At 41.1% G+C, this 12351-nt stretch overlaps 1 protein-coding gene across 1 annotated transcript; it reads left to right on the top strand.

Moving 5' to 3' along the window:
• The first annotated feature begins 5701 nt into the window (after positions 1-5701).
• On the top strand, positions 5702-11987 carry batf (basic leucine zipper transcription factor, ATF-like). The gene is made up of 3 exons (XM_083689149.1): positions 5702-5923; positions 7514-7618; positions 10430-11987. Exons 1-3 carry the CDS (start codon positions 5858-5860, stop codon positions 10628-10630), a joined length of 372 nt encoding a protein of 123 aa, XP_083545275.1. The 5' UTR covers positions 5702-5857; the 3' UTR covers positions 10631-11987.
• Positions 11988-12351: the final 364 nt, after the last annotated feature.

The raw sequence follows: 12351 nt of genomic DNA, 5'->3' as shown, positions 1-12351 counted from the left end.
CCCATAAATGCGTCACAGTATGTCCTTAGGTGTAAACTGATAATAGTCTCAGATTCCGAAGAAAGTGCCACCAAAGCGTCGGGGTGATTCCTCACTCATTCACTCTTGACCCTCTTGTAACCAATGTTACCATTAGTTCAAGTTGTCTGTTCACTCTGTTTTGTTCATCTTTGTTCCTTGAGTAATGAGGAGAGTCAGAGTACTGGTTGGTGTGATGGTCTGGTTAGTGCAGGGTGAAGTAGGGGTAAAAGTGTGTCTTTTACCATTCATTCAACGCTGTGGTTACGCTGTGGTTCCAGGACAACAAATATATAGGTCAGAGTACAATGCTGTGTCTCTATGGGCATAGCATGGTGCTGAAGTCCCCCCACCACCCCATCCTGACCACCCACTTGCTCACCGTTACACACAGCAGGCAGGGGCCAACACACACATACATCTGACTATTTATACCACACGACTAGTGTAGGGAGCCACCCTGTGGTTAAAGAAAGGAAATAAGAGAACATGGTATTTGTGTACATATTCATTTCATCAGATTTTTTTTTTTCTTTTATGCATAATCCCCCTATTTTAGGGTACCCAAAAGTAACAGGACAATCAGGTGTGTTCCGTCACATCATTTGTGCAGGTATAAGAGAGCTGTCAATGACTAGTATTGATTCTAGCCTTTGCATTTGCCTTTGGAGTTTGCTATTGGTGTCTGTCTAAATCAGGACGAAAGAGGTTTCAATGAAAGTCAAGGAAGTCATTGTTAGGCTGAAAAATCAGAAAAACAGCCAAAACCTTAGGCTTGTCAAAATCAACAGTTTGTAACATCATTCAAAATAAAAAAAATAGTAGGCCAAGGAAGACATCCACAGTGGGTGACTCCAAATTCATTGGATGGTGCTTTATCATACAGTAAGACAACGACCCAGAACATACTGCCATAGCAACTAGGGAGTTTTTAAGAGCCAAGAAGTGGAAAAGTCAATCTTCAGATTTAAATTCAATTGAACATGCATTTCATGTCTTACATTACTTAATATATTTGTCATCTAAAATGCTGCATCACTAACATTAATTTACTTTCCATAAATGTAATAAACTAATGACTTAGGAACATATTGACCACCTTAAACTGGCACAATATTACATTCTACACATATCTGCTGTCTTTGAGAAACACTGCCTAAGTTGAAGATTTTTTTCCCCACTGAAGTTAAACACGATTGCATTTCCGCCTATCTCCACTGGAGGGCACTACAGACCACTAGGATTTTGAAATTTAAAAGCCCTAAAAATCTCCTCTTCTCTCGCCGGGTGCAGTGGCGTGCGCCTGTAATCCAAGCTACTGGGAGGCTGAGGTTGGCGGATCGTTTGAGCTCAGGAGTTCTGAGCTGCAGTGCACTATGCCGATCGGGTGTCCGCACTAAGTTCGGTATCGATATGGTGCTCCTGGGGGAGCCCGGGACCACCAGGTCGTCTAAGGAGGGGTGCACCGGCCCAGGCCGGAAACGGAGCAGGCCAAAGCCCCCGTGCCGCTCAGTAGTGGGATCGCGCCTGTGAATAGACGCTGTAGTGCAGCCTGAGCAATATAGCGGGACCTAATCTTTTCATATTTTTTCCCCAAATAACATTTCAATTTTGTACTCGATCAGCAATATTGTTTTCGACCATTTGCTTTCTAGTCCAGAAAATGGGTGAGAGAAAAGATGTGGGAGCTGTTTAAGTTGGTGATGTAACCAAAGCCTATTCTAATATAAATCATATTCTGGTGTAACCTGTCACTAAACACAACAATACTCGTATCAAAGAGCAAATCAAATAAAGAGCAAATATCGTAATTTCTCTGTAACTCTGCCGACTAGCGATAACAGGTGTTTTTCCGACAACCCGTGATCGCCTCCCTCTGGAATACAAAGGTAATAATCTTTATTTAGATACAGTACATATTGTGTCCAGCAGACAGCGCAAAATTTCCTTATTATTTTGTTTGTCCACTATATTTCTGAATGTTGATAGACAGACCGAAATCTACTGCAAGAAATAGCATAGAGCAAACAAGATTTAGCATTATAATATTATCATATTTGGAAGATCATTTTACCCACCTATAGCTGGTTGCAAGTGAGTTGACTGATCAAAGACAGATGGCGACATGGTTATTATTGCTATAGCTCAAAGTAGCCTTTAGCTGCACAACACTGAAAAGATAGAAGAGAAGAGGCCTATCTGGCGATTTGTTCACCTGAAGAGTTCAGTTTAGGACACATGAAGGAAAAGAGTCATGGAGGGCCTCTTGAGACAGATTAACCCTTGGTCTTCCACCACAACCGTATTGGTAGTATACAACTCCCAGGGGGGCTGGCGAGTTCATTTCCCTTTTGATGTACCCTGTAGAGTTCTGACTAATCAATTTAGGTTAATGAATATGCAAGCCAACATTACTCATTAATCATAAGAAATGAATGTTGGTAATGTACTCAAGAAAGAAAGCTGTGTAATTCACCAATGTTGTTCCCCTTTCTCAGAGGTAGCACCTAGAAAAGAACTTCTCTTTTCTCTGTAATGAATCGATGACATCTCCAGCCAAAGTTACATTTGTGAGTTTGATCAATGCTCCAGCCAGGCATGGCACTACTTTATCAATTTCAGTGAAATTAAACTAATAATTCCAACCTGCACTTCACCTTATCTTGACTACTGTATGTTATTTATTTATTTATTTATTTGGGTTTTTTTGTAACATAAATTAATACTGTATACCAAAAATGCAAGAATCTGTAACGGCTGCTCGTAGTTGATGCATACACTCTATTAGGTACACCTGTTCAACTGCTTGGTAACACAAATATCTAATCAGCCAATCACATGGCAGCAACTCAATGCATTTAGGCATGTAGACATGGTCAAGATGACTTGCTGAAGTTCAAACTGAGCATCAGAATGGAGAAGAAAGGTGATTTAAGTGACTTTGAACGTGGCATGGTTGTTGGTGCCAGATGGGCTGGTCTGAGTATTTCAGAAACTGCTGATCTACTGGGATTTTCATGCACAACCATATCTAGGGTTTACAGAGAATGGTCCGAAAAAGAGAAAATATCCAGTGAGCGGCAGTTCTCTGGGCGAAAATGCCTTGTTGATGCCAGAGGTCAGAGGAGAATGGCCAGACTGGTTCGAGATGATAGAAAGGCAACAGTAACTCAAATAACCACTTGTTACAACCAAGGTATGCAGAAGACCATCTCTGAACGCACAACACGTCGAGCTTTGAAGCAGATGGGCTACAAAAGGGGGTCCAACCCAGCAAGGTGTACCTAATAAAGTGGCCGGTGAGTGTAAATTCAATGATTCTCTCTACAAAGTTCTTGCATTATTGAAAACGTCCTTTTGTTAAGCTGTACAGACAAGATTCTCTGTATTGATATTTTTCGTGGTTATGGTTAGTTAAAAGCCTCCCACAATAATTTCCTAGGAAGGTAGAGATCACAAGGGACTTTTCTATAATGGGCTGGTTTTCTACGGTATACAGAGCGGCACAGAGGCTCAGGGAGCCAGACTAGGTCAAAGCACCACACAGACGCTCATTGTCTTTACATGTTTTACGTCTGGGTCCAAAATACACCAGAATTAGGCTAATCTGATTTTCACTTTTTTCCTGTTTGTGTCTTGACTGTTTCAAAGAGCGTAAATGCTAAGCATTGGGATCGGCTGCCCTTGTCCAAGTTGGTTCCAAGCTCTTAAAAATTCCTGCGAAGGCAGAACATGTTTTTGTGTGGGTGGACTGTTCTGCCAAGCACTATCTGTTTTGGTCTGTTTCTTTTCAGGCGCACAGGGAAATCTTGATTCAGTGCCACTTAATGCTACCTTGTGAAATATTTTAGAAAACAAGAAATGCCAAAAACAACAACAACAACAACAACAACAACAACAACAACTTGAAAATGCATACAGTATATGAATTATGAACCCTTTCAAATAAAGGTTATGTAGCCTTTTGCTTAGGTTGCTTAACTTCACTTTTTTACACCTTATAGATGGTTCCTTACCCTGAAAGTAGTCCAGTTGTCTGGAGAAATTGTAATCCATGGTTCAGAGTTGTTTAAATAGCCACTACTAACTTCAGCTAACTTTAGCCGAAAACAAAAAAAAACAATGGGAGTAATGGGGGCAAGTAGACAAAGTTCATTTAATGGCCAAATCAACTCAAATGAACTTCGACTTGGTTGGTAAATACTTTTGATCTGATTTGGCCATAAATATTGAATGTAGTCTACTTGCCCTGATCCTCCCATTGTAGTGTAGTTAGTAGTAGCTATTCAAATAAACCTGAGCCATGGATTACAGTTTCTCCTGGACCATAGACTACTTTCAGGGTAAGGAACCATCTGACTATAAGCAGTAAAATAGTGAGCTATTTCTAAGTTTAAGTTACGTATCACTTAAAAGATTTCAGTTACAGTCTGTTTCGGCATAGAAAGTACACAAAATGTACGCTTTGCCTAAAAATGCCCGGCTGTCATATTGTTAGGTGAAGCACAGAGGAAATTGTTAGGGTCAGACATTGGGGCCCCCCCACTCCTGATACCTGAATGCTTGATTTGGTCTCACCTCTTTTACTACTGTCTTGCAGCTGTGTGCGTGGTGCCAGAGCAAGTGGGCTAAAGAGCTGTGGAAAGTACCCCTAAACAATGAGCACATGTGCAGGAGTCAATCATCCATGTGGAGTTTCTTTCGAGCGGGACATACTGCTTCTCATGTGTGGGTTTGGCCTAACACTGTACATACGGTAGATACTCTATTTGTAGGTGTAGGAATGTCCACCATGCACCATCATTTCCAGTATTCTGCTGGTACAGTATTCTACACACAATAATGAGAGTGACGATTCGCTATTTCTCAATTGTTTAATATTATAGCGTGACAAGGACGAAGAAACGCACGATTTGACCTTCAAGTGTTTTACGTTTTTTTTCACATACCATGATTTGGTCTCTTGGGGTGGAATCCTAGCTCGACATCTGTGTGGTAACTCCAACATTTTGCATAAATCTTGCATTGATGTCAATGGGAAATTTGTGCAATGATTTCAGTTACGCACGTGGATCTCAAGTAATTCCCAGCACATCTCGTCATTCATACTGTATGACAATGCAATTCATTTGATTGTCACCAGCACTCCCAATTCATAAAACTCCACGTTACAACAGTACATATTCATATTTCAAGTCAGTCTCATTGAGTCCCATTTATTTCTAACCTATTTATTGTGAATGTAATATCTTCACACTCTAAACACAAAATGGGTTTTTTGTGGGGTTTACTACTGTAGGTACCCCTATATAATTCTTGTGAAAAGTTTCCACAAGACATGTGACTTCCAGTCTGGTGTAACTTGCCCTGTTTTTACCAGAAACCACATCAGACACTACTAATTAGGCAGACTCTCACAAAGTGTGTGTGTGAAAGAGAGAGCAAGAGAGCGAGAGAGAGAGAGAGAGAGAGAGAGAGAGGGAGGGAGGGAGAGAGAGAGAGAGAGAGAGAGAGAGAGAGAGAGAGAGAGAGAGAGAGAGAGATGTACATTTAAAGGGAGAGAGCAACAGTGAGAGAGTGAGTAATAGAGCAGAGAGAGAGATAAAGAGAGAGAGAGAGAAAGAGAGAGAGAGAGAGAGAGAGAGAGGGAGGGAGAGAGGGAGGGAGAGAGTGAAGAGAGGGAGTAAACAAGAGTCATTACTCACTAAGCGATTAGCCAAGTTCAGCTCAGCACTTGCTCTGACACCACACACACACACACACACATATACACACACAGGCGCACAAACAGAAAGCAGAAGTGGAGAGAGGCAAGGGGTTTTGGGCGACGCGGTCGGCTATGGCACAGGGCTCTGACAGCAATGACACAAGTTACACCAAGTCCCCATCGCCGGGCAACAAGCAGGTAAGATAACCTTTTTTCTGCTTTTTCACAGTTATGTGAAACTTGTTTCTGTTGGGAGTCCTAGGCAAGAAATGACTCTCTGCATCTGCTTTATAAAGCAGTATTGGGGTGGAATGTATCAATACATCTGTATCGAGTGATCTCTGTTAGAGTGGTTGTCTGTCATTCCCCACTTCTTCTTGTTCTTTCACATGCACACATGCACTCTTACAAAATTGGTTTCTTTTGGGGTTATTTGTCATGGGTGATAGTTATATGTCGAAACATTTCCACACAAAGAACCATTTGCAGTTCTTATTACATCAGAGAGGGTTCTTTATTACTGTGAAGGTTCTGAAGAACTATCCTTGCTGGGAGATTCACTACATATTTACCTTCACATATGTTTACACCTCACTGACCCATTGTGGAATGACATGCTTTGGTGAGTCGACCTTTGTGACTGGTAAAGCTTGGGCTCAGGAGGATAGTGCTCTCCACACCAATTAGGAAATGTTTGCAGTTTGCAGCAATAACATGGTTTTGGTTGTGCTTGATTTTGCTAGTTATTAAAGAAAGGTTATCTGCTTAAAGAGCCCCACCATCCTCAGTGGACAATGCTACAGTATCAGTCATCACAGGCTATTGCTCATTGTGTTTGGCAGTCCAACTGCAAAACAGCTTTATACTGTATGTATCTGCTGTTGCCTATTTCTGAGCTTGGCCGCAAATATAACCATGCATATCAAATTCATAAATCATAAGGATTAAGAACAGTGCTTTGTATGAGGTTCATACAGTACACAATGAAATGTACAATCATTCATAACAATACAGAGAAGGCTCTGCTATGAGGTATGCTTTTGCTGCCTGACTCAGCTTGACTGAGCATTTCGACTAAGCTTAGTTATTTCGATACCGCCAAAACGGTAGTATGCAGAACATGAAACTACGAGTGAGGTAGCGAATCAACTGATAAATCAGTCCCACCCTGACCCAGCCCTGCACTTCAGGTGTTATGTTGAGTATACCGTTCTGTGAAAAAAAACACTTGTCAAACGGCTTCACCGCAGTTTTGAATTGCCAGAGTACACCTTTTCATTGATGAGGGCCAGTGTTACTATCTCAACCCTGAGAAATCCATCCAGTAATGGACCCAAATAGTTTGATCAGAAATGCTCACTTGACTCACAGTGACAAAGCACAAGATGCATTTGAGTTAGTTGCAAGAAGTGAAATCTTAAATATAGTAATGTCAATGCATTACAAGAAACCTACTTACACAGAAGCAGTTCTTACGCAGAAGACAATTCGGATGGACCATCCAAACATACTGGTTCTGTAGACAGGGCCCATTAGCCTGATATTCCATATGGAATGTTGACACTGAGGGGGTTGATACTCCATATGGAATGCTGTGACGGGGTTAATATCCATTGGGGACATTTCAGCTGATGTTCTGATGTTCTGATGATTTCAGCTGATGTTCTGATGTTCTGATGTTCTGATGATTTCAGCTGATGTTCTGATGTTCTGATGTTCTGATGATTTCAGCTGATGTTCTGATGTCATCTCATGAGGAGGAGTGTTAACCCTTGCCTCGTCCTATAGGGCTCCTCAGACGACGTGAAGAAAGTGATGAGGAGGGAAAAGAACCGCATCGCCGCCCAGAAGAGCAGGATGAGGCAGACTCAAAAGGCAGACAGCCTACACTTGGTGAGGGCATCGTCCATGATGTGTGCACCCTTTCTGGGCAGGACTAGTTGGACATGGCTGGATGTGGTCCGGTCCTCTGTGGCTCAGTTGGTAGAGCGTGGTGCTAACAACGCTTAGGTTGTGGGTTTGATTCCTGCTGGGACCATATATACTGAAATGTATGCACTTACTGCAATGTAAGTTGCTTTGGATAAAAGTGTCAGCTAAATGGCATATATATGTATGTCTTTGCACAAGTAAGGGGGAACAGGTCCTGTCCACAATGCCAAGCATTATGATGCAATTGCAGATTAGACTTATTGGTTTGCTCTTTCACACCCAATCATGTCAATTGACTTGTCATTATATTCATCATGGGTAGTATCAAGAACATAGTTATTTTGTGCAGTGTCTTCGAGCTGATGTATGAACAGCATGTCCAATGCAAGAATCCAAACTTGTTTTCGTCACATACTGCACTTTATTTGCGCCTGCAGAGAGGCAGGTTTATATTTGTATAGGACTATTGGTTCCATTGGTTCCATCCATTGGTTCCATCCATTGGTTCCATTGCACTGGGCAAGCTAAACAAAGTGTTCTTCAAGTATTTGACAGAATGTAAAAAAAAGAGTATAAAGTACAGTTTCAACCCAGGTCTGGCAGGAATCCTATATCCTGCTTTCTGATCCATAAATCCAGTTTCAAAATTTAACAGATCAGACCAAAGGCTTATTTCTAACCTATATATAGCCACCAGTTGGTAACAGTCTGATTATCCAATAAATATGACGGCCCAGATTATTTACATAGGGGAGCGGAGAAGCCAGTAATTTGTCAAACTGAACTCCCGAACCTTGGCCCAAGCATTATTTTCTAGTTCTTGATATCACAGAAATAATTTTCCCAGGCATCTACTAGTATACACTACGTAGGCTACAAAACTGTGTCTGGGCCTCAGTTTGTATTATACTTACAAGGTGCTGGTTGACCATGTGGCGATGTGTCATGGCTTCTGTTGAGCTGCACATTTGGACGCCTTTCTGTGTGTGTTTGCAGCAGCCATGGGCATTAATTATCAAGTGTGGGCGTCACTCCCCTCAGTGCAGAATCCAGCAGTAATGATTATTGCGCTGAATGTTAATGTCAAAAAATTTGTTTTTCTCTCATTTCACTGGCCTTGGTTTTTTGCTCCAGTCATCCTTTGTAGCAATACTGCACGTGAGAGGAGGTAGTCAAAGCAGAAGCGCTAATCACTTTCATTTCAACTGCTCTTTCTGTTCATCGACTATGTACAATGTCAGGTTTTTAGTCACCAACTTTCACTCCTGTCGTGAAGAGCAGCCATTTATAGCATTTATAGCATTTATAGCTTCTATGAATACAGTACCTTAGTGGAAGTGGTTGGGGTTTTGAAGAAAGGTTCAGTTCACTGATGAGGAAACATGTTCAGTTGAGGACATTCTTCAGTAAATCTATGGGTGTCAAAACCAATGCATCTAGTAAAGACATTCATGCAACCCAATGAGTGTTTTGTGATCTTAACTTCTAACTTCTTCCATCTCTATGACCTTGCTATGGTGATCAGCAATGGTAGACAAACTCAATCATATTTTTTGCATTCCAAAATGGTTGGACTTTTGCTCAAACAATAAAGGTATCACTCTCTCTTTAAGATAAGGTTTCGACGAAAACAAAATTAAAAAGAAATCCCCCCTGCTGCAATAAGTCAACAAATAATCTCCTGATCTTTTTGTGCAGCCTTTTCTTTTGAACTTCATTGGTCGATCTGAAAAGATTTCTGTGTTATTGACCTTTGAGGAAACCCACAAAGTAGGTGGTGGTAGATCCACATGTCTACATGATATGATGTATGAGAAAGATTCCATCTGCCTGTCTTCTGAGGGTTGTCCATATGTTAAAGCCTCATCAGAGAGTTATAGGGCGACCACTTCAGCACTCAGCGTATTCTGTGGTTTTGGTTTCGTCGTCTTGCTCGATAAACAGGAAGCTGAATTTTCCCTCAATATGACACGTTTCCTGTTTCCTGAGTAGTAGTCGTTCAGAATTTTTTTTTCTGTCTCTTCAGTGTAACTGAGCTTTAGTTGTAGGTCGTGGGCAGGAGGGAGAGAAAGGCTGTCATTTCTGGTAAAGGACGGATGGCAGTGGGCTGTGTTAGGCTGAGTGACGTGAGTGCTGGGGTTTACCCAGGCCTATTAGCTCAATGTTATCTTCCCTGGCCCAGTAATGACCTTTTAAACAACCAAAGTGGAACATTTCTCCCCTGTTTTTCCCACACCTCTGAGAAAAAAGGCTATCACCCACCTACATGCATGAGTTGTACTTAATACACAGATCATCTGGCAGTGAAAACATGCATGCATCCCCCTACTCTGTTTTGGAACATTTACATACATGCGAACCAAAGAGCAACAGATGCCAAAATGAAGTAGGAAATCAATGACTGGCATTCTCTCAGAGTATAAACCACTGGGGAAGTGTATCACGTTACTAACAATTGTGACTATTTGATGCTGATCACAATAGCTTCACTCACAGTTTGGTTTAGTGCTTGAAGTGGAATGAAAAAGATGCCGGTCCTAATTTTAGGTGCTGGTACTGATTTCAATTAGGTGGCAGTACTCATTCATTTTTTAGATTGAATATTCTATATGAGGTGCCGGTATCCAAGTAATGGAAAATTCAAGGTGCTGGTAATCTGTAACGACCCAACTCAAGTGCTGGTCTGGTTGTTCTGACTGTCTTGTCTGTCCGTCTGTCTGTCTGTCTGTCTGTCTGTCTGTCTGTCTGTCTGTCTGGTGTCTGTTTTTCCAGGAGAGTGAGAATCTAGAGAAGGAGAATGCTGCCCTGAGGAAGGAGGTGAAGCGACTGACAGAGGAGGCCAAGTATCTCTCCTCTGTACTGAGTAACCATGAGCCCCTGTGCCCTGGGCTGGCCTCCCAAACATCTGACCTCTACTCCCCTCACCATGGAAGCTTTCACCAGCACATTGCAGTGCCTCACTACCAGCACTGACCTCCAGATGGCGCTATGATGTCCAGCAACAGTGAACTGATCTTGGCGAAGTGTGAAGTGTGTCACTGACGGTATGAAGTAAAGACTGTTTTTCAAACGGAACATGATCACGTATAGATTTCTCAACATCAAATCACCAATTTGCTCATTTTTGAAAGATGACAAAACCTTCTGGGTGTGAAACGACTTGATGTGTATCAACTCAAGACCTTGAATGTGCAATGTAGTGCATGTCTACAGGGAAACCAACATGATCAAAGATGCCCAAAACAACATTTTGGGGAAATGTTTTTAGTGCTGTGTTTCAGAAAAGGATGGAATTAATCAGTTTTACATGCCTAGTTATTCTTATGTTTATCTTGGTATTTTCGTCGCAAACACACACATGCTTTTGTGTATAGGCCTATGCCTACTGCTCTTGGGTGGAGTTGTACAAAAGTCTTTGTCTTTTGAGATTTTACTTTGTAACTCTTTGAAGTGTTGATGATTAGTGACTTTTTTATAATGTCTACTATCATGAAAATGTGTAATTGAACTTGTGTAATTATGTATTTAAAAATACTCAGGACAAGTTAGCCCCCATTTTATACAACAATACTGACACACAAATGGGCAAAAATAATGTATGATGAATAGAAGTAATGATAAACATATGACTGATTGATTGTACTATAAATTATAAAAAATATATTATTCCATTGTCGTGGTGATTGTGGAGGAATCGGCCGCTTTGACACATTGTGCTTGAATGACCGGAGGCAAATATAACAAAACCATGCTGCTTTTTTATGTATACTGAGTCCTAAATGTGTTTTTTTACAGCTAGACACAACTAATGTTCATATCTCAAGGATCAATGTCCCAATTGAGGGTTTTCCTTTATTGTTTTATGGGCCTATACAGTCACTAGGTGGCGCTGTGTACCTATAAGTAAATGTAAGGTACAGTATGCATTGTATGCTGCGTAAATATTTCTCTATTTGACTGCACCACTGTATTGTCTCAACAATGTCAATACCATTGTAAGTATTGTGATTAATTGAAATGATTTCTTAAATGTTTAATTGATTAGACTGTTACTCTACCTTTAGAAAAAAACGTTGAAATAAAACTTTGAGAGTTTTGAAATGTAGATTGAGGAATTTTGAGTGGAGGCCATGTTTACAGTCCAGTGAGTCCACTATATTCTTTCTCAACATGTAGACTTAATGAGTATTGGCTACAGGTACTCCACGGCATACTAGACATACGGTAGTGGAACGCCTTTGTACCTCATTTGTAATATGAATTATAATTGTTTTAAGCTGATGCTAATTATGTGCACTTGCATATCATGATGATTGTCAACTAAAGTAAAGCTACTGAACACCATTATAATCCATAAAATGTGAGTTTAATAATAAATGCAATTGGAATCATTTATGTCAATGTGTCGTTCATAAAGTAGAACCCTAGATTTGATTGGCCTCTGGGAGAACTTTCACCCCTGCACAGTTGGACATCGAATCTGCGGAGACCGAAGTAGACTGTAAAGTTGCTCCTGGCTCCACCCTCGCGCCCTGTGCCCTGTGCCCCTTTTTTGTTTTACAATCGTTGGTAAAAGTCCATTGGTTGGGTGTCAGAGGGTATATGCTAAGTGGGATCCTTGGGACGACCCTAACCTAAACCAGCTAACCTTAACCCCTACCCTTACCCTAACCTTAGCACTGAACGTAACCATA

The sequence above is a fragment of the Argentina silus genome (assembly GCF_951799395.1).
Source record: "Argentina silus genome assembly, chromosome: 17".
Taxonomy (NCBI): domain Eukaryota; kingdom Metazoa; phylum Chordata; class Actinopteri; order Argentiniformes; family Argentinidae; genus Argentina; species Argentina silus.
This window is presented reverse-complemented; position numbering and strand designations above follow the sequence as displayed.